The following is a 22,251-nucleotide window of genomic DNA, read 5'->3' on the forward strand; positions in this document are numbered from 1 at the left end:
GGCGCAATGGCCAACGGGACGAGACAAAGTTCATGTCTGCCCTCTTGTGTCAGGAAAATAATAACTGCTCCAGAATAAAACAGACATAAACACAGTACACGTTTTCTGTTTTAATATAGCCTATTTTAAAATGAAATTTAGATGGCAAAGCTGAATTACTCCAGTCTTCAGTGTCACATGATCCTTCAGAAATCATTCTAATATGATGATTTGCTGCTCAAAAACATTGGCTTAATATTTTTGTGGAAACAAAAAAAGCTTGGGATAAGTAAGAAAAGAAGAAGAAAGAAATAGGCCTATTTATTTACAGCAAGGACCTATTAAATTGATCAAAAGTGACCCATAGACCCATAAAAGAATACATGTAATGTTACAAAATATTTCTATTTCAAATAAATGCTGCTCATTGATTTCTTTAAAATTTTTCCTTCTTCTTCTTCTTCTTCTTTGTGGTAACAGCTCTTTTAGAGATTGAAGGTGTTTGGAGATTGAAGCAAGAGAACATTCTATCACACCATTATACTTATTTACATTTTTTAAATAATTTCTATAGAATATAATAGCCTATATTTTCAAAATCTAAGAGGAAAAGTAAATTTAGGATTAAAAATCTATTATAATTATTATTATTATTATTATTATTATTATTATTAGATAAGATTAGATGAGTAGTAGAATAAACAAAATCAAATAAAAATAACACAATTGGATAATAAATATATGTCCCCTTACAAACATCCAAAAATGGCATAAAAAAATACCATTCTGAAACAACGTGATGGAGGCCTCTGTACAGTATAAATACATCAATAAAACAAGTGAATTAAGATAAAGTTATTCTAGCTTCGCGCTATGTGGAAGAAAAAAAAATCAAAAGTCATTAATAAATATAAGAAACTGGGATTTAAAAGAAAGAAAATTAACGATACAACATGATCGCAACATAATATTATTATTAAGCAGAAAATGTAATATATCTTAATAAATCAATACGCATTGTTTTAACTTCAAAAGAAAGTATCGGCCGTTTGCTGACGTCATAGTGTGCGTCTGATGATGTAAAATACGTGCGACTGCTTCTCACGTCGAGGTTTTCGGTGAATTTTTTTGCCTTACTTTTGTTTTCATCAAATAATTGAATGAGAAGTTTTTTTCCCTGCAAAATATTATTGCCATGAACAGCCGGCTGCAAGAAATACGTGAAAGGCAGAAGCTAAGACGGCAGCTTCTTGCACAACAGGTGAACTTTTTAGCTTACTGCATAAAGGCAGTGTTAGCGAGTATTGGCAAACCAATCGCTTTTAGACTTATGAATAAATACAGATAGCTTTGTTGATGTTAATGATTTGTTTTTGCAGCTCGGGGCAGAGAGTCCCGATAGCATCGGTGCTGTTCTCAATAGTAAAGATGAACAAAAAGAAATCGAAGAGACCAGAGAGACATGCAGGTACTGAAATATGTTTGTTTGATTGTTTTGATCAACTGTATTGATAGGGCAACATTTACACGAAGCACAAGTCAGATCCGTGACAATAAGGATTGGTCTGTGTTATGTTTACTGTAGGGCATCATTTGACACATCAGTTCCTGGTGGAAAAAGAAAGTGTCTGAATGAGAGTGAGGACCCAGAGGAGGATGTGGAGGAGCAGAGGGTGAGTGAGCACTGATCTGGAATCAGCTGTAATTTCTAAATTCTGTTTAGATCAGGACAGGGCTGTAGGTAACTGATCCTGGATCTGCTGTTTGGTGTTATAGGAAGTTGTTGAGCCCCAGCAGCAGGAGGAGAGTGGACCGTATGAAGAGGTGTACAAAGACTCCAGCACTTTCCTAAAGGTAGCGTTAAACACAATAATATATTATTTACATAACAATTACATGCTAGTACAATGGGACTTTGTGCAAAATCTTACATTATGTTGGTGATTGATTTTTAAAGTCTCTGTGAAATCAAAATTTTCTTATGGGATATTACAGGGGGTTTTTTATTTAATTTTTTTACAATCGCTAGCACACATTTCGGTTACTTTTTCAAAACTCTTCACTCAGTTCTCCTAACCAACTTTCAGCTTGGCACATCAGTTCATTTCACATCCAAAATGCACTAAAACAACCAAGACACTTAATGCATGTCTCAAAATCAATTCTTCCATAACACTAGCAAAGATTTCACTCAACGACATAAAAAAACACTAACAGGCAACGTTACATCACAATGATTTATTTAATAAAAATGTTTTATAAAACAAGAATGACAGCTCTCTACTGTTGAGAATTCACTGCAGTTTGTTACTACATTAAAGAACAAATGTATTACTAAATTAATTATAGTCACCCTTTGTATAGATGGTTATGAAATTGAAAGACAGATTTGGTAGATTTAGAATATATTTCTATATGGTATTACTGTAGAAAAGTAGCAAATTACAGTCTTGTTCAGTTTTTGAACTCAAGTTTAGCAAATGAGTATGTAAATGTACAAGTTGACCTATAGAGTTTTGCCGGTGGTTGTGTCTGAGTGAGAAAATAATTCATGTAATTTAAAAGATGTAGTCACTGAATTCATTTTGTGACTAAAGCAATGATAAATGATCCAAAGAGTTGCCCACGTAGACTATTGTTATGCTCAGTCAGTGTGTGAAGAGTTTTGAAAGACTAACCAAAGTTATAAATTATTTATCTATGCACATCTCTCTTTTTTTCACATGCCCTTGTAATCTTCAATCAAAATAACTTTCCCTTCCACTTGCAAAAACTACAATGCAATCAATTCCTAATGGACAAAATCAAGTCTCGCCCTACATTTTTTTTTCTTGTCCCAGAAGCCGTTTCACTCAGATGCATTTTATAATAGACTATCGCAACTTCTGTTTCATGCCAACTTCATCAATAATGTCATTACAAGCTGTTTTTTATTATAAAGATCAAGATATCATCACTTTCTGTTTTACAGGGCACTCAGAGTTTAAATCCCCACAATGATTACTGCCAGCACTTTGTGGACACAGGTCATAGACCTCAGAACTTTATCCGAGATGGAGGTAAATTGTCCGATCTCTTTCTATATTTTTTTTTTCTCATTGTCTCCTTCTTTCATGCCAAGCTGTGAGATCATGTTAACCTATGTTCTGTTGTGCTATAGGTTTGGCTGACAGGTTTGAGGAGTACCCCAAACAAAGAGAGCTCATCCGACTAAAAGATGAGCTCATCTCTGCCACCAACACCCCACCCATGTGAGAAAGCCTGCTGTCTCTATTTTTTTTTTTTTACTAAATTTCACTTATATATTTTTATGTTTGAGACCACATTGTAAATCTAATTTATTTAAACATGGATTAAAAACAAATGATTTTCAATTTGGAAAGCATATCAATAAATACATAAATTAGAAGCATTTCACTAGGAGACTTTTTGATCCCATTTGCATGTATATACTATGAATGTATGGATGTTTTTTGTGTGTCAGGTATCTGCAGGCAGATCCAGACACATTTGATCTGAGAGATTTGAAGTGCAAGTTTGATGTGATTCTGATAGAGCCTCCATTAGAGGAGTATTACAGAGAGTCGGGCATCATTGCCAACGAGCGCTTCTGGAACTGGGACGATGTGAGTTATTGCAAATTATCTAAAAATGATATATATGTATATTTATTTATTTATTTATTTATTTATGTATTTTATGTCTGATATAGATCATGAAGCTGGACATAGAGGAAATCTCATGTATTCGCTCTTTTGTTTTCCTGTGGTGTGGCTCAGGAGAAGGCCTTGATCTTGGCCGAATGGTACAAATCTCACAATCACACACAGAGTGGCGTATTTCTGTTTGTTGCAAATTATCACCTGCGTTAATCATGACAGGGATCCCATGGGTCCTTGAAATCCTTGAAAGTTTTTGAAAATAAACATACATAGATACTTGAAAGTGCTTGAATTTATTTTGTGCAAGACGTTTTTTGGAAAAAATTCCATATTATTCCCTCCGGTCCGCTAATGTGTTATTTCGCCAACACTTCGTGGCCTTTGCTTACTAGTATTCTTGATTTACTTTACTTTCCCGCGTGAAGTACTTTGTGTTGTACGTTGCCATGACGTTAACACGCGCACGAAACTACTACGATGGTATGTTCCCACATTAAGTCCTTGAATTTGAGGGTATTGAACCTGGAAAGTCCTTGAAAGGTCCTTGAATTTGAAGTTAACCAAGGCGTGGGAACCCTGTCATGATCTTAAGCGTAACTCAAAATGTGATGTATCTGCGACCTCAAGACATTTTTTTTTAATGTGAGTTCTGTTTTGATGTGAAGTAATTCTCAGTCAATTTTACTGATTTAAATACTGCATGATGATGTAAATGACATGCATTACTACATTACCTGCCCACAAACAAATATGCTTCAGTACGGTCATTGTCTATGCGTCTTGCAAACTATGTTTTAACATCTTTCTCTCTTCTCTCTCAGTGTCTGAGGAAATGGGGCTTCAGGCGATGTGAAGACATTTGTTGGATCAAGACCAACAAAAACAACCCTGGTAAGACCAAAACGCTGGACCCCAAAGCAGTGTTCCAGAGAACCAAGGTAAGAGCTGTGGCATGCCACAACATTGTTGGCACTAACAATTGTTTCCAGTTGGAAATGCTTTTATTTTTTCTTCTCTGATGTCACTCAGGAACACTGTCTGATGGGTATCAAAGGCACGGTTAGACGCAGCACAGATGGCGATTTCATTCATGCTAATGTGGATATAGACCTGATCATTACAGAGGAGCCAGAGATGGGCAATATTGAGAAGCCAGTGGAGATTTTCCACATCATTGAACATTTCTGCTTGGGCCGTCGACGGCTGCACCTGTTTGGCAGGGACAGCACCATCAGGCCAGGTTGGATATTAGCCTATGGGTCATCCATTAATTTTTTACTAAAAAATATTTCTGACTCCACATTTTTAAATGGTAGTGTGTTTATTCTGATCTAATGTTATGCTTCTTTGTTTTTTTCAGGATGGCTGACTTTGGGCCCTACCCTGACCAATAGCAACTTCAATGTGGAAGCTTACTCCACCCACTTCAGTGAGCCCAACTCTTACTTGTCTGGTTGTACTGAAGAAATTGAGAGACTCCGCCCCAAATCCCCGCCTCCTAAATCTATGGCAGAGAGAGGTGGGGGAGCACAACGAGGAGGACGGGGCGGTCCTTCTGGACGAGGGGATCGAGGTCGAGAGAGAAACCGCCCAAACTTCCGTGGAGATCGAGGGGGATTCAGAGGCCGTGGCGGCCCACATCGTGGATTCCCACCCCGATAGTGCATAACATGCCAATTTTGAGACTGAAAACATAAAATGTGATGTGTCTGATATTTTTGTACCTGACATTTGAAAAGGTGTTGTTCCCCTTTGTATTGTTTTTTTTAGTTTATTATGTAAGAGGTTAAGAGCGGTAATGAATTTTAATGCCATACTAATTCAATTCTTTCTGAATGACTTCTGTTAAGTCACATTTGTAAGAATTGTATTTAACCTCAATAAAACAGTTTTTTAATGAAAACTCTAAAGGATTTAGCATTAATTTTTGTTTGTTTTTACATTTGCACATTGGGATGCAACGATACCATTTTTTCAGAACCGATCCGATCCGATACCAAAAATTCTGAGTATCGGCCGATACCGATCCGTACCGATACCAGCGCAGTTTTTTTTTAATCAAGTAGAATTTCTATAACTCTGTGTTGAACTGATAATAAGAACTGAAAAAAGAAAAACAACAACAAAAAATATATGATCATAATCTGACATAAATGCTATTATAAACTAGATTAGTGGATAATTCAGCAGTAAAATTTAGTCTAGAAAAATTACGAGTGCACAATAATTGTATAAAATTTGAACATTTTGTGAAAAAAAATGTTTAGTGGGGAACAAATTAGAGACAATAAGTGTAACACTAAATCTGGTAAAACTTTACACATTGCTCTTTGTATTGTTGTAAAATACATTCATGAAAAACAACAACAAAAATCAAAAATATTAATTATTTTATAGCCTACAATAAAATTGAGACATTTTTTAAATGTATAGCACAGCTGTTTAATGAGGTAGCAACATAATAGATAGGACAGAACAAGAACGGCTATTGATATTGTTTCATTGCGTCACTGTATTATGATATGAAAGGCTCCAATACAGAGCGGCACAAAGCGCTTATGCGCATCCCGAGCGCAGGATGATGCGCTTGAAGCAACACGAGTCACAGCGCGCAGCGCGTCGAGTCCTCATTGAAAAGTTTATAGCACAAAGAAAATACATATTGATGCGTAGTGTATTGTACAGTATCTATCTATGCAATAGTCTATTCAGCATTTTCTTTTAACAGTTTTAAATTTCAGTTACTGTGCGCGTGAAGAACAAATAGTGCTCTGACTTTACTCCAGTTTTGTGATCTAACAGACACCCGTAGAAAGTAACATGATTAAGGTACAGCAATAAAGTTCAGCAAGATAAAGTTGTTTTATGCGAAACCATAGACCTTTATCTACAGATCAAGTATAATAATAGTAACACTGAATCATCTTGGAGAGAGTTTCATTGTGTTAACTGTTGTAACCGAACGCGACGCGCTGTTTGAATGAAGAATGACTGACAGCGCAGCTGAGGGAAACGTTTACGTGATCTTGAATTTAACGACTTAAATATTAATTTATATCTCACATTATACTATATAATGGCTTCAGAACACTTATAATATTGTGCACGAAAACGTATGGTGCTTTATAATGTTTGTGTGCCTTTTGTGGGGCTTAACAATAACACTGAATAGTATACGCACAATATCGGATTTGGATCGGCCTTGTCTGACCGATACCCGATCCGCCAAAAATGGCAGTATCGGAGCCGATACCGATACTGAGTATCGGATCGGTGCATACTTGTATCATCTTATGTTTGTTTTGTGCATCTCATCCGATCATCAGAGAGCCTCTCCAGTCATGTGCAAACTTCCTGTGTGTCCTGTGGAGGGCAGCAAGGCTAGGTTGTATGATTTGTGTCAAAGAAGCTCATTGATTCTGTCAGTAGGAACATGTAGAATTACTGGTTTGCAGTAAACCCATTTTTTATATTTTTACTTTACAGGTAGTTGGTTTGTGGTGGGGAACTGCTCATCATAAGAAACATAACATGGCAATATTTAGAATTCATTAAGGCTATTTGTAACTGGTTGTATAAAAAAATGTAGGGTGAGACTTAACCCATTTAATCCCCAAATTTTCCCAGACACAAAAATATCCAAATCATGTGTCATTAGTATCCCTTTGAAACAATCAATCATAATTTTTAGAAATTTTCATGAAAAAGTGTGTTTTATGATCGGTCACAATTGTGACCGGTGGGATACTGTGTTGTATCAACCATTGTACAGATTGAATATAGGTCTATTTGACCTGTGCAGTGTGTGTGTGTGTGTGTGTGTGTGTGTGTGTGTGTGTGTGTGTGTGTGTGTGTGTGTGTGTGTGTGTGTGTGTGTGTGTGTGTGTCTGTGTGTGTCTGTGTGTGTGAGTGTGTGAAGATCAGACATCAGAGGAGACGTGACCATGTGTGTGTGTTTGTGTGTGTGTGTTTGTGTATGTGTGTGTGTGTGTGTGTGTGTGGAGATCAGACATTAGAGAAGACGTGACCGTGTGTGTGTGTGTCTGTGTGTGTGTGTAGATCAGACATCAGAGGAGACGTGACCGTGTGTGTGTGTGTGTGTGTGTGTGTGTGTGTGTGTGTGTGTGTGTGTGTGTGTGTGTCTGTGTGTAAAATTAGGTAGAAAGTAAGGTAGAACAGTTAGCCTATGTGTATTAGTATGTAGATACAATGGGTTATCCCAGCGGTCACTATTGTTGCCGTTTTGGTTTGTGCGATCTCGTGAGCAACAGGTTGTCCTGCTCTTCGCAGAAAAAGTGGAGGGGGATGTTATTTTTTTTATTCTATTTTTATTATATTTCATATTTTATCCATATTTTACACCCCCTCAACAACTTTTTTTTCTTTGAACCAGGGTTCCTACTAGATAGATTTAAATTTATATTTAATTATTTAAAGGTGTGGTTTATAAACTTTTACCTTAAAATAAATGTCATGTAAATTAATCAAATCCAGCTATATCATTATTATAATGAATATACATTTTTCTTGTTATGCCAAGCTTTAAAATAATTAATTGGGTAGAAATTGTAAGTAAAAGTAAAAAGTAAAGATCCTTATCCTGTAAATCACAAACAACTAAAAAATCTTAGGACCATTGAATATTGTTGTGGACAATATAGGCCTTGACAAAAAGGTTGAAAAAAACAATGAATTTGAATCTTTATGAAAGATCATCACAAAGAGCTCAGAGTATTTAAAATTACTGTGAAGTCTCAATTTAGTAACACCTTGCCTTCACAAACAGTGGCAGAATATGATTGTACTTTTATTTACAATTGATCCAATATACAATAAGCAGTTATCTAAGCTTTAACATTGGTTTCTGACCTGATTTAGTTGCAACGTTACGTGAATGAATGTAACAGCATCTTCTAGGCCAGCAGAAATGTGGGTCAGGTGCATGTTCTGATGTAATTAGCACATGAAGAATACATACATTTGCATACATTTGCCATAACTGTTCTTACAGCGTGCATGAGAGGTGTTTTAAACTGGAGCTGTATTCCACAATCACTGCATAAGTGTCTCTTTTTGTCTTGTTTGATTTTACTTTTCTACGCAATCATGCTTAGAATGTTCACCTGGCTGATTATATCTGGGTGCTGAAATATCAGAGATTCTGTGATGGGCTCTTTTGACTTGTCCCATTTAGCAATCAGTGATTACCCAGAACAGAGGTTTTTAAACTTGGGTCTGGGGACACCCAGGAGGCCTCAAAGGGGTGTTAGGGGGACCACATAAAGTTTAGGATTTTTTTCTTTTCTTACTATGAAAAAGAAATCTTTACAATGTCAGGACACTGTTGAAGCTGAAACAGCAGTGAAGCTGATGTAGTGTCACTGGACACACTGATCTGCCCCTGAGGCATTGAGATGTGGGTTAATGAGGAAAAAGAAGCTATTTCTTTACATTACTAATTCAGCACACAGACACACATGGAAGTGTACACACCCCACACACAGCATTATTAATTAAGCAGACTCACTGTGTTTGTTCCACTATTCTGAAGTTAAAGCAACAAAGGATTATTTTCCATGAGATTGACAGATCTCATCACTAATTAAAAGTCAACTGATGACAGTAGTGACCAATCAGATGCTGCATGGGTGGGGCTTAATTAGACTCAGCAGCTGATTGGCTGTCAAAGTTTGGAATAAAACCATCAGTTCTTCAAAAGAAGTGACTGGTCTGGAAACTTCTGACAAAGACCGGTGTAGTTTGTTTCGGTGCTGATGTGGGGGTAACTGAGGGAGACTGGGCTCAGAGACCAAAGCAATAAATCATTCAGGAGGATGAATGCAAACATCAGCCTAATTGTGTCTCATTGGAGCCGACGTGCGTCAGGCATGAGAGGGTTTCAAATGAGCTGAAATTAAGCGTTACTCTGAAGTCTGTTTACCCTTAAAGCCAGAAGTCTGTTCTTTAACTAAACTCCAGTGAATAACAGCATCTCAGATATTTAAAGAAAGGATTAAATAGATACAACAAACACACTTCCAAAATGAACATATATGACACTCTATGACTATGTGCTATCTTACACACCTCTTTCTTATCTCAAACCTGTTAGTGTACTATTCACTAGGCTATTCAGTGTGTGTGTGTGTGTGTGTGTGAGAGAGAGAGAGAGAGAGAGAGAGTGTGTAATGATGAGCTGCTGATAGCTTGCTGACTATATCTGTAGACAGAGGATTCACACTCTGTTGACAAGAACAAATGTTTGTTGTTGTAGTGACATGAGATCTCAGAGAGAGAGAGAGAGAGAGACCATATGTGAGACAAGGGGGAGAGACCAATAGAGAGAGGGCTCCTAATTCTCACATTCTGCTCTCATATTCATACCTGTTGCTGAGCTGACTGCGCTTACGTTATGAGAGGTGCGTATTACAATTTAATTTTGACTAATTCGATTTTATTTTTAATTAGATGTTTCTAATTTAAACCTGGTAATAAGCAAACAGTAACAGGATTTTGAAATTTAGAAACAAAAGAAATCTTATGGTGTAAAATAAATAAGAAATATTTAAGATTATGCACTATTTCTAGGTCACAGGTTCTAGTGGTCCCAGGCTTTTGGAGCCAACTGTATTTTCACACTTCTTCAGGGTTGGTAAGATTTCTTAATGTTTTTGAAAAAAGTCATTTATTTTCTCACTAACGGTGCATTTATTTGATCAAAAATACATTAAAAAAACTGTATTATTGTGAAATGCAATTATGATTTAAAATAAATGTTTTCTATTTAAATGTTTGTTTTTTAAATGGCAAAACTGAATTATCAGCAGCCATTATTCCAGTCTTCAGTTTCACATGATCCTTCAGAAATTATTTTAAACTGATTCGTTGCTCAAGGAAAATTACTGTTGAAAATGGTTGTGGAAGCTGTGATACATTTTTGAGGATTACTTAGTGAATAGACATTTCAAAAGGACAGCATTAATTTAAATATATATATATATATATACTGTATGTATATATTGTAGATATATATGATATTGTGTATATATATATATATATATATATATATATATATATATATACAATATCATATATATCTACAATATGCTTGTATCTATATATATGCTTGTAGCAATGTAGAAGTTTTAACTGTCACCTTTGATCAATTTATTGCATCCTTGCTGAATAAAAGTATTATATCTTTCAGAAGAAGAAAAAAAGTCTCACTGACCCCAAACTTTTAGACCGTACAGTGGAGTTCAAAACTCCACATTGAAAAAACAGTTAAAATTCTTGAAATTCCACTAAAAGCCTTCAGCTGTATACTGGATATTCTTTTGCATAGAGTGAAAATACTATGTATGTCAAATAGAAAATATGATAATCCCTACTGTATCATGTAGGCTATGCATACCGGAAACCCTATTCAGTGTGAAATTAACACAGAATGTTATTTACAAAGTTAAATAATTGCCTTTTATATTGTCACAGCTGAAAACTGCTAGATTAAATAATGTGTGTGAAATAATAATAAATGATCTCACTAATTCAGTGTTTATTCACAGAACTTGGCTCTAGAAGAATGGTTAAACAGACTCTCAACTCCACACTGGACTCAGATCTGCCTGATGTCACATCACTGAACTTACTGGATCAAGAATCCACTCCTAAGAATAAAGCACACACTCCAGAGTCTCCCAAGAACTCAATGAGGAAAGTATGTGTTCAGTCCCTTAAAAAGAGGGTCACTGCAGTGTTTGCAGAAAGGAACCGAGCCAGGATGGAGAGAGGGGGGACACCTTTGGGATTCCCCGACTCTGTGTACTTTCATGCTGCAGCTATTTTCCAGAAAACTCGTGTGGAGAAAGACCTCGCACACAGACTCATTCGCTATGGGCACATCAGTCCCGGTGGAGATGATGATGATGATGATGATGATGATGACGATGATTCTGGGATTGTCGACAACAGTGATGCCAACACCATGCAGAATGAGCACTGGGCATATGAGCTGGCATTTAACACCCTGAAATGTAAGTGAAAAATAAAGCCAGGCCTCAAAACCAAAATGGAGTTTGTATGATTATCAGGATGAGAATTGCTTTTCCTTTAAAATATCATATTTCAGTATTCTCCTTCAGCTTAAAACTGGGCTTTACCTGCCTGGTCTTGTATGAGAAACAACAATACAAGTATTTGGTAGGAATGTAAATATCATAAAGTGATGAGATTTAGACAGCACAAGAATCTACCGTGTCCAGTTTATCTTGATTGTTTTTGGAGTGTGCAGTTAATGTCCCTGTGGTCCCTGATGTCATGCTATTTGTGGCCCACAAATCTTTAACATCAATTATTCAGTTCCTCAGATACAGGACTCAAAGGTGCAGTTGGAAACAGATGAAGAGTCATAAACGTATAATACTATTACCCAGAATTCCACAGTTATTTCCTATCCTGTCCGACAGTACTGCAGAGGAGAGTTTTTCCTTTTTCTAATGTTGTAGACAGAGACTGGAGTTGGTTGTCACACTTTTTATTCTGAATGAAACTTGAAGTAATTAGTCAGTGTTGCAGATTATTTCCAAAATATTGTTCAAATTCTTAATTTATATTGACCTTAAGTGTATTACTTTTACCTCAACATATTTTATTTTATTTTATTGCCGGCTTTAAACATTAGGGTGTCTACAAATATAACACATAGACAAATTTAGAAAAGTTTGATTTCATTTCAAGTTTGCTTCTAAAGTTTTACAGTATATCAGTAAATGTAGATTTGAAGATAATAGACTGACTTTCAGGGTGTGGTTCAGTGCCTGAAAAAAAGAAGTCTCACACTCTCCATAGAAGTAATTTATTTTCCTCTGACCTCATCTTTCCATGCCTTCCCCCTCTTCTTTCGATTACTGAAGTCCTGAATCAATTGGGGATGTCTGGTCACATTCTGGTTGGGTTTCTCCTTGTAGCTTAACCTCCCTACACATGTCTGACTCATCCCCCCTCTTCCTTGCTCTGCTTTGCCCTCACTTTCTCAAACTTTTTGCTTAGGGGAGGCTTTTTTACTTTTTTCTTTTTTTTAAGGACATCTATTTGCTTTTAGTGCAGTCAGGTCAGACATCAGTTCACTGGCTGCTATAGCACTTTAATGGCTGCGCTGAGTTGTGAGCATGAGGTCAGTTCATATTCGCAGTCAGTTCTATCATCCAGAAATGCAGACAACAAATTATTTAAATTTATATATTCTGATAGGATTAGACATAAGCTTATCAGTCTTGTTTATTATACAATAATTTAAAGGGGCAAAACTATATATATATATATTTTAATGTATATAAAAAAAATTGCACATTTTTTAAAAAGATAGTTTTTTTCTTGTTTCTCGCCCCGTTCTCCTCACACCACAATTCACCGTTGTTCTGTCTAATCCTGGCCTGTCCTGCTCATCTGGCTTCATATCAGGCTCATAATTATATGATATCATCATATATATCAATTGTATGAATTATATCATACGAGTAAACATTTAGGCTACAATTTCCCCCGCTTCCGAGCTGTCATAGGCCTTTTTCACACTTCCGGGTTTAGTGTTTCCGGTGCTCATCAACGCCGGGTAAACTTACTTCCGGTGACAGAGAGAAGTTATGAAATAACGCTCCATGTTCACTCTATATGAAAACACCGTAGTTTCACCTCTGGCGGAAATCCGTTTACCCGGCGTTACGTAGTTTCCGGTTGCGTGTGAAAAAGGCTTATTGCGATCCATCTCCCTCCCGTTACGTCACTTCCAGTTCGGCGGTTTTCAAATGCGGAAGTAAAATTTTCTCACAAAAACGACTCCAGAAGCCTAAATAGCGTTTTATAAGTATATGTTTATATTTAAATCTAGTTCCTACATTATTTTTCTATACATGGGCTTACTGGGTACTCTAACCTGCAACATGGGCTTTAAATCTAAAAATAATCTTACATCTAAGAAAGATAAAAAGGCATTTTCCTCTCCAAACTTTTTGGAAGAAGTAATATTTTACAAGACATAAATTCTGATTATTTGGTTGTCTGATTATCTGATTATTCTGGATTCATTGTTAAAATTTAAATTCAACTCACATTCATTCTTTTTTAAATTCAGTAAGCCGTGTCTGAGTTGGAATCCAGCTATTTTTAAATGAATTTCTCAGCAAAACGGATGTAACTCACACATCAGTTTTGCTGTTGGGTATTTTAGGATCTCTGGAGTATATTGCTGGGTTTTTTTTTGCTCCCCACTACATGTCTTCATATTATGGTGTTGAATTACAACTAACCACCATCTTCTAAATATAACAAACTCTCTCCTGCTACCATCACAGACCAAGATCTACTGGAGGAGATCCTGACTGACAGCTACTTTTACCGTTCTCAGCAAATGGTGGGTCTGTTGACTGACATCTGCCCTTTTGTGTTGGTTTCGGGATTGACTTTGATGTGTTTGATGTGTGAGTTTGTGTTTATGTTCAGCCAGACGACCTCATGGCTCTTGTGGTGGTCATACTCTATGACCTCCTGGACAGGAAGTTCGAGCCCAGAGAGCCAATCAAAAGAGTAGAGGAAGGACTTATAAAAGAAGTGAGAAAGGTGGAGGACAGCCTTTATAGGTCAGTATGAGCAGGTCTGCCCTGTGAAAATTCATCCTTTATAAAGTTAGACTGAATTATGTTCTGTGAATCCCATGTATGGAGTGAAAAATCTCAACTGTCTCTCCTGCGCAGCAAGGAGTATTTTCTAAGAAAAATGTGTCCGCAAATTTCAGAAAAATTCTCAACAAAGATTTTGATGGATGCCTGTTTCCTCAGAGTTTTATATATCTCAAAATTGTGATTTCTCATGATTTCGACTTTCTGTCTTCCAATTGTGACTTTGTATAATGTGACCTCATATTTATTGTGACTATTTTTTAACTCTGAAGTAGAAATAGAATTTCCATAGATTAGAACTCAAACTTTATTAATCTAATTTTTAAAGGACTAAATTACCTGGGTTGTTGTAAACATCAATTTTATAGCTCTTTCAAAATAATTGTCCCATTTTTATCGCTCCTAAAATGAGTTTTGGGAAGAACATCTGAGGCTAAGATAATACTTAAATGAAGCATATCTGAGAACTTTATTAAATGTCCTGAACTTCAAATAAAATAAAATAAAAAAACTCCCCTGGTGATATGCCACAGCTCTTTAAAGACATTGGACCTTATAAATGGTGCTTGTATATTTGTGTGTATCAGGTTCAAGACCAAACTGGAAGCGTCACTGGCTCAGTGCAGAATAAAGCAGAATTTGCTGACAATTGACAGTTACCTGCCTCCAGCTGTGAGGGCTAAACAACAAAGATCACAGACAGTACCGATCTATGCCTGGGTCAACACCCTCAAAGCCAGGTAGTGTGTGTCTGTGTGTATGTACACGTATTCTTCTTATTTAATATATACACCGCCTGATATATATTGTGTTTTTATACCAATTCATCCAGCATTGAAAACGTGTGTGAGACTCTGCGGACATCGGGCTTCACTCAGGTCGATTCACACATGCACCTGGTGGGAAATGTGTTCTGTAAGGACAAACACTGTTCTAATGTCCTGCTGTTTCCCAGAAGGCTTACAAAACAACTGGAGAAAACCAAACTAGTGACAGAACACACACTCATAATACAGGTAATAAAGACACATAAGCATCATTCATTCTATATTCATCATTCTTTATCTTGCAATTCTGACTTTAAACTCGCGAGTTTATATCGCAATTCCGACTTTATTTCTCGCAATTCCGACTTTATTTCTCCCAATTGCGAGATTGTAACTCGCAATTCTGTCTTTTTGTTCTCAGAATTGTGAGATATAATCATGGCGGAAACAAGCTTCCATGTCATTGTGATGGTGCAAACACATATCCGGGATTAATGTGTGTGTGTGACTTCAGGATAAATCTCGCAGTCTGGCTGCATGTGCGGTTGGCCCGCTGTTGGTGGAGGGTGGTGACGTTCTGATGGTGGGGTCTTTCTCTGCTTGGACTGTGGCTCATGTGGCTCTCCAGGCCACTGCCTGTTCTGGCTGTGTACATGTATGCGGGGTCCTTAATGTCTCCACCTTCAACAAGGAATTACAAACTATCCTCACCTCTACTGGCTGCAAAAGTAAGTGTTACTCTGCCTAACCTTATAATGAGTAAATGTCTGCATACCATATAGTGCCTTTCCTGTGTTTAGCCAGTAGTGAAGCATTGAAACTCGGGTGTTTTCTGTCTTTCTGCATAGATGTGAAACTGATGTCTGAGTATTTCAATGAGCTTAATGAATGGGATATGCGTATTCAGAAGGTTCGGGTGATTGTGTTGCTCCCACGGTGTTCTGCCTCAGCGCTCTGTAACCCTGTTGAGTTTATCCTCAAGGAGAATGGAGGTACAGCAACAAATATGTTTGATCTGATCATTTGAAACAACATTTCGAGATAACACACTGCTCTTTATCAGACAGAGGGCTGTTGCATGGCCTATCTAAAGGAACCATCTCTGACAGTAAACTGAAGCCACTAGTTGATAAGCAGACACAAGACCTCAGCCATGCACTTAACTGTGAGTCACGCACACGCACGCACACACACACACACACACACACACACACACACACACACACACACACACACACACACACACACACACACACACACACACACACACACACACACACATAATGTTGAGTTTCTATGTTTTATGGGGACTTTTCATAGACATAATGATTTTTATACTGTACAAACTGTATTCTATCCCCCACACCCTAACACTACCCCTAAACAAAACCACAACAACACAATTTTCTGCATTTTTACATTTTCAAAATATTTAGAATGATAGCATTTTTTCTCATGGGACTTAAAAATGTCGCCACAGTCAAAGATTTTTGGAATTAGCGTCTTTATTGGGGAATTTTTTTCCCCACAATGTAGGGTTTACCGGGACCACACTCACTCTCACACACTTTCATTTACTATCTGAATTTTTTTTTTTTTTTTTTGTGACACTGAAAAGTTCCATGTCTAAAGCTTTTTCTATTAATTTGTTTTACTGAACCTATTTTTTATCTGTGTTCATGTTCTCTCACCACACTACAAAAATAATTGACTAATAATAATGAATTCATAACAATTAAAAATAATTAATCAGTAATTTTGTCTTCCAGTAAAAAGCTAAACAAAAATTAATCATGTAAACAATATATTATTTCTTGATGACCACAGTTTATGCATTAACTTGATGAAATTGTTTTCTGCATACATTATGCAGTTTAATTAGGAAGACTTATAATATTACAAAATATTTTGCTTACAGTTCATTTTAAGTTGTCCTTGTTACAGTGTAATTATACAGTTAAGTACTGAGTAAAAATAAAAGTACACAACATGTACTTACTAAAGCATAGGGTTAGTTGCTTGTAACTGTATTTAATTTACTGTTATTACTGTAGTAAGTACATGTAACAACGATAAATAAATACTAAAATTAAATTATTTAAAATAAATGCTCTTTTTCAAAATAAATGTTTACAATTTTCTATTGATCAAAGAATCTTTAAAAAAAATTCACTGTTTGTTAAGCAGGCTAAGACTTCCTTCAAAAACGTAAAAAAAAAAATTTTGTAGTGTTTGTTTATTTAATAATCATACATTGACTAAATCACATCATGTGGTTTAACTTGACTTTCTTAACTGCAGTTCCTAAAGTGAAAGGCGTAGTGTACTGCACATGCTCAGTATATCCAGAGGAGAATGAACAACTTGTGAAGAGAGCGCTTGAAAACGCAGAAAGCAAAGCAAAAGCTTTGCCCTTCAGGTAACACACACACACACACACACACACACAAACACTGTCCAAGCATTAAGTCCTTCCTGTCACACGCCACTAACTGTATGGATTTAAAGTCGCTGTATCCATGGAAACAGCCGTTAATCCATGGAAAAGCAAGTGGGGAAGGATTATGAATGTTTGAGCTATGAGAAAATGGATATAAGTTAGATTGAATTTACAACACAAACATCTCTTTTTCTTTCTACATGTTTCTCACAGGCTGGTCAGTGCAGGATGGGATGATGAGAAAGAGAAGTTTTTCAGAACTGAATCATCTGACGTCACAAATGGCTGTTTCCTCTGTGTGATGAAAAGAGAGGTAAGAAGGAAAGAGACAGAATCAGACTAACAGATTTTTTAACATAATAATTATATATATATTATATAAAGGAATTTTTACAGCCATAATGATATGCTGTGATTCATATATATTAAAATGTGTATGTGTGTGAGTAGAGAGCTCACACACACACACACACACACACATACACACCGCTCTCATCCAGAGCTTGATGCATTGCTGTCCTAAATACTGGCAGTGTAGCTCCGGTTCACTCTAAATAATGAACACTTGTGTCTGATCACATTAGCATCCACACAAGACCACACACAGCAAGAGAAACAAGCCTGTAGCTTCTTGTGTGTGTATGTATGAAAGCTTGCATGTGCACTAGACAGTGTATAGACTGGAGCTAGTTTTTGTACTACATTGAATATTTTTCAGGGTAGTTTTTATTATTATTTTTTTTATTATACATTGCCCCCAAATGTTGTCATTATGTGAATCTGCCATTAATCATTGATAGTAAAACAGTTGTGAAACACAAAACAATAATTAAAATATTGAAACAATATTATGGATTTGGAATGAATGTAACATTCAAAAATGGGGTTGGGGTTAGTAATTATTATTCAGCAAGGATGCATTAATTTTATCTAAAGTGACAGTAAATATATTTATAATATGTAATATTTCTATTATTTATTTTTAAAGAAATGAATACTTGTATTCAGCAAATTAAATTAATCAAAAGTGACAGTAAATACATTTATAAGATTTATATTTCAAATAAATACTGTTCTTTTAAACTCTCTATTAATCAAAGAATCCTAAAAAACATTGATTTCAACATTGATAAATAATAATCATATTATTATAATAATAAATGTTCTTGAGCACCAAATCAGCATAATGATTTCTGAAGGATCATGTGACACTGAAGACTGGAGTAAGGATGCTGAAAATTCAGCTTTGCCATCACTAGAATAAATTACATTTTAAATTATATTAAAATAGAAAACAGTTATTTCAAATTGTAATAATATTTCACAATAATTATGTTATTTTTTCTATATGTTTGACCTAATAAAGGCTGGTGAGCATGAGATTACTTGCAAAAACATTAAAAAACGTACCGATCCCAAACAATAGTGTATGTTAAATAAATGCATTTATTTTATTGAATTCGATTAAAACACGTGACAACTTGCTCCAACCTGACATAAACCCTTGTCCCAAGAATATGGTTCAACAACCTTTTGGTTAAAATCCAGTTGACAGAAGTTGTGTAAAATCAGTCAATCAGATTAGCAATGTTACATAATAACATTGCACTATGTACATGTGTGTGTGTGTGTGTGTTTTTTCTAACAGCATAACCCAGCAGAGGCAGAAACTGTGCAGGACATTTTGGCTCGAGCTCTTGCTAAAGGTTTGTTGGGGGGGCTGACGGCTCCTGACCCCCTGAATGGAGGGAAACCGAAAAAGGGGAAAAAACAAAAGGGATCGACATCTATTGTTCCGCCTTCCTCTCTGATAGAACCTCCTGCATCAGTGATGATCAGTCCGAGTCCTCCAGCCTTCAGTGTCAGTCAGACAGCAGCCGCTCCAAAACACACTTCTAGAGTCCTGACTGACAGCTCCACAATCCTAGATCACACTCCACTCTCTAAAAGTCAAACTTCATTTATGGATGCCACATTTAGCACTACAAATCATTTTAGTCTTCTAGACCCATCGGACAACCAGTCTTCCGTTGTGCGAAAGAAGCGACCAAAAGGTCATAAGCCTCAAGCTAAAGTTGCTAAGCAGTCTGGGAGAAAAAAGAGGTCTAAATCCCACACTCGTAAAGAACGCCAGAGCAGGTCTCGACCTCCACGCAAGAGACTCCTGCACCTTCGGCCGTCTCAACACGCCACTGTTAACTCCATTAAACCAACTCCACCTCAGACCAAACCTGCTGCCATCAGAACCCCAGCGTCCCCGTTTAGATCCAGACATCTGCACAGCAGAGCCACGTCTCAACGAGAATCTGTCAAACTGAAAACGGAAATGATCAAATCGGAGGCCTGCAAGCCTCACGGGGAGGAAACCCGGCCAAGAGAGCTCAGTCTCCCTCCCGTTTATCCGCTCAGTCCTTCACACCTCTCTTCGTCCCCATACTCCTCCAATTTCTCCAGCAGTCTTTCCTCTTCCAGCAGCATCGCCAAAGGCCGAGACTCGATCATTTTACGTTCACAGACACGGCGCTGAGTTACAACCTGTTGTTCATACACACACATCCCGTGTGCTTCCATACAAAAGAAGAATTGTGGTAAACAATGTGTGCAGATTAAGGCCAGGTAGCCTACTGATCTCATGACTATAACAGTCTTGTTGAATTATTCATGTTGATATATGCGGTTTGTTGATATATTACTGTAACTGTTTGTATCATGTTATATTTGTGATATTTAACCGGCAGAGGAAGGTCCTAATTGTATTGTGTGTTAGATGGTTTGGTATCAAAAATCTGTGGTGGTCATGTATTACTTTTAAATTAAACCACATTTTGTATCTTATTTAATGTAATCTCATTTAATTATGCGTTTAAATGAATTCAAAAAGTATTTATCTCATTTAATTATTCGTTTAATTTAAACCAGATTTTATATCACTATAAAATGTTTGTTATTATTTTATTCACCAGATATAGTTTGTTTTGACCTTATTCTTAATCAAAATGTCATAACTCATCAACCAATGGACGGACCCAAGAACCATTTCACTTGGATGTTCGTCACAATATAAAAGAAAATACCTGCTTCATTGTGGCTTTATAATTAAGCCACTAAAGCTTTATTGACCCATATTTAGTAAAATATGAATATGAATGTCCGGTAACACTTTTATTTTGATGGTCCGCTTTAGACATTCTTCTAACTGTAAGTAAACTTGCAACTACATGTCAACTCTAAGTTGACTGTTAGGTCACGGTTAGGTTTTAAAAATGGGTTTCAAAGTGCGAGTTTTTGAAAACGACACAATTATTGTCTCTGTGTAAACTACAAAAATGTGAATAATGTGAAAATGGTGACATCATGCGCATGTGTTTAAGTGTTCAGTTGAGTACAGTCTATAGGTGCAGTTTTTCTTTACAAAGTGACATCATCAACTACTGGCCTGGCATGAGTATAGAGCTTTGTCTGTGTGAATGGGGATCATTTTAACAACTTTGTCGTCTAAATGGTGAAACTTTTCCATTTTTAGTACGAAAAAGTATGATTTTAAGAGAAATGCTAAGCATGAAGGTCCACCCATAAACCTCAGTGGGCCGTAAGATGAGATCACATGAAAACACAAATTCGACAAGACCTAAAATATTTACGAACTGCCGTGAGATGAATATCATTAGGACAATTCTTTCAACTAACAGTACTCACTATACAGTATGTATGAGATCAATTAACAGTCAGAAACACTTAGATGTATTTAGTGATATGCCATTTATTTTCACAACAGTTTACATTTATATGGTGTACAAATTAGTGTAGAGCAGAGAAAGCCAATGTTTCCACAAAAACGTATTTGAGTTTACTTCAGTAGAGTGTTCATTTTTAGCTTATTAGTTCTTGTGATGAGAATTCCCCTGACAGTCATCAATCAGAGTGTTTCACCATACAAGAACACAAGAGTCAATCAAACACACTACTCTTGGCTAACATGAGAATGATGATTCTATGCTGACTACATTACCCATAAGCCCCCTTCCTCTAGCATGTAACAGCTGACTTTGCTGGTTGGCAGCGAATTAATTTCTAAACAAAGTGTGATTAATTCTTATTCACCGTGACCCCCCCCCTCCCCCCAAAAGAAATTGCATTGTATAAGACCCAACATCACAGAGTGAAATTCACATGAAAGAAATAAACAAAAACCAACGTGCACTTCTTCAAAACTGCAAAGAGATAAAAAGAGGGGGTGCAGTACGCAGACAGATTGGACAAGTCTATACAGACGACGCTTAATTCAGCGTCTCATACTCTGATTATCTGCAGGGTGAAAGCAGAACACGATGGGCCATGTGTGTCAAGATACAGGAGTGATGGTTATAGTGGAGCTAGCCGAACATCTACATACTGCCCAAACAAATGCGTTCTAATTCTGGTTATTGTGAAAAATATGATTGTGACAAACTTGATGAATGTATCTGTTGACGAAATTGTTTAAATTGACATTTTGGAACATACACTAAATGACCAAAATGGTGTGTAATATAATATAAGTTATCATAATTAGGGTGCTTGACCTAATTAACAGAACGCTAGTCCCTTTGCTGCTGTAACACCTTTCACTGCTTCCGATTTTGCTACAAAATTGCTGTTAAATAGCAATACGCATTAATAGAGGGATACGATTAATTATCGTTGTGCCGTGTCTCAGGGATTTTTCATTGTCTTGCACAAGGGCGCCACAT

The 22,251-nt window shown here is 36.5% G+C and overlaps 2 protein-coding genes across 2 annotated transcripts; both read left to right on the plus strand.

The window, feature by feature from the left end:
* The first annotated feature begins 1,036 nt into the window (after positions 1–1,036).
* Positions 1,037–5,551, plus strand: mettl14 (methyltransferase 14, N6-adenosine-methyltransferase non-catalytic subunit). Its single transcript, XM_084396502.1, has 11 exons — positions 1,037–1,240; positions 1,359–1,447; positions 1,565–1,652; positions 1,756–1,833; positions 2,951–3,038; positions 3,140–3,230; positions 3,464–3,605; positions 3,692–3,784; positions 4,463–4,579; positions 4,671–4,881; positions 5,002–5,551. Exons 1-11 carry the CDS (start codon positions 1,175–1,177, stop codon positions 5,301–5,303), a joined length of 1,365 nt encoding a protein of 454 aa, XP_084252628.1. The 5' UTR covers positions 1,037–1,174; the 3' UTR covers positions 5,304–5,551.
* A 5,672-nt stretch (positions 5,552–11,223) lies between these two features.
* Positions 11,224–20,355, plus strand: LOC311286215 (putative methyltransferase NSUN7; the record flags this gene model as incomplete). Its single annotated transcript, XM_084402331.1, has 11 exons — positions 11,224–11,674; positions 13,991–14,049; positions 14,139–14,275; positions 14,902–15,054; positions 15,147–15,330; positions 15,596–15,809; positions 15,930–16,073; positions 16,145–16,246; positions 17,383–17,500; positions 17,735–17,834; positions 19,170–20,355. The coding sequence occupies 11 exons, from the start codon at positions 11,224–11,226 to the stop codon at positions 20,046–20,048; spliced, it is 2,541 nt and encodes an 846-aa protein (XP_084258457.1). The 3' UTR covers positions 20,049–20,355.
* Positions 20,356–22,251: the final 1,896 nt, after the last annotated feature.

The sequence above is a fragment of the Rutilus rutilus genome (genome assembly GCF_951802725.1).
Source record: "Rutilus rutilus genome assembly, chromosome: 2".
NCBI classification, from domain to species: Eukaryota; Metazoa; Chordata; class Actinopteri; order Cypriniformes; family Leuciscidae; genus Rutilus; species Rutilus rutilus.

What these genes read in the sequence shown, in the direction of transcription:
- mettl14 (XM_084396502.1), top strand. Translation starts at nt 1,175, where the DNA reads ATGAACAGCCGGCTGCAAGAAATACGTGAAAGGCAGAAGCTAAGACGG. An exon ending in GAGACCAGAGAGACATGCAG is followed by an intron (nt 1,448 to 1,564) that starts GTACTGAAATAT and finishes TGTTTACTGTAG; the next exon opens with GGCATCATTTGACACATCAG. An exon ending in GAACTTTATCCGAGATGGAG is followed by an intron (nt 3,039 to 3,139) that starts GTAAATTGTCCG and finishes GTTGTGCTATAG; the next exon opens with GTTTGGCTGACAGGTTTGAG.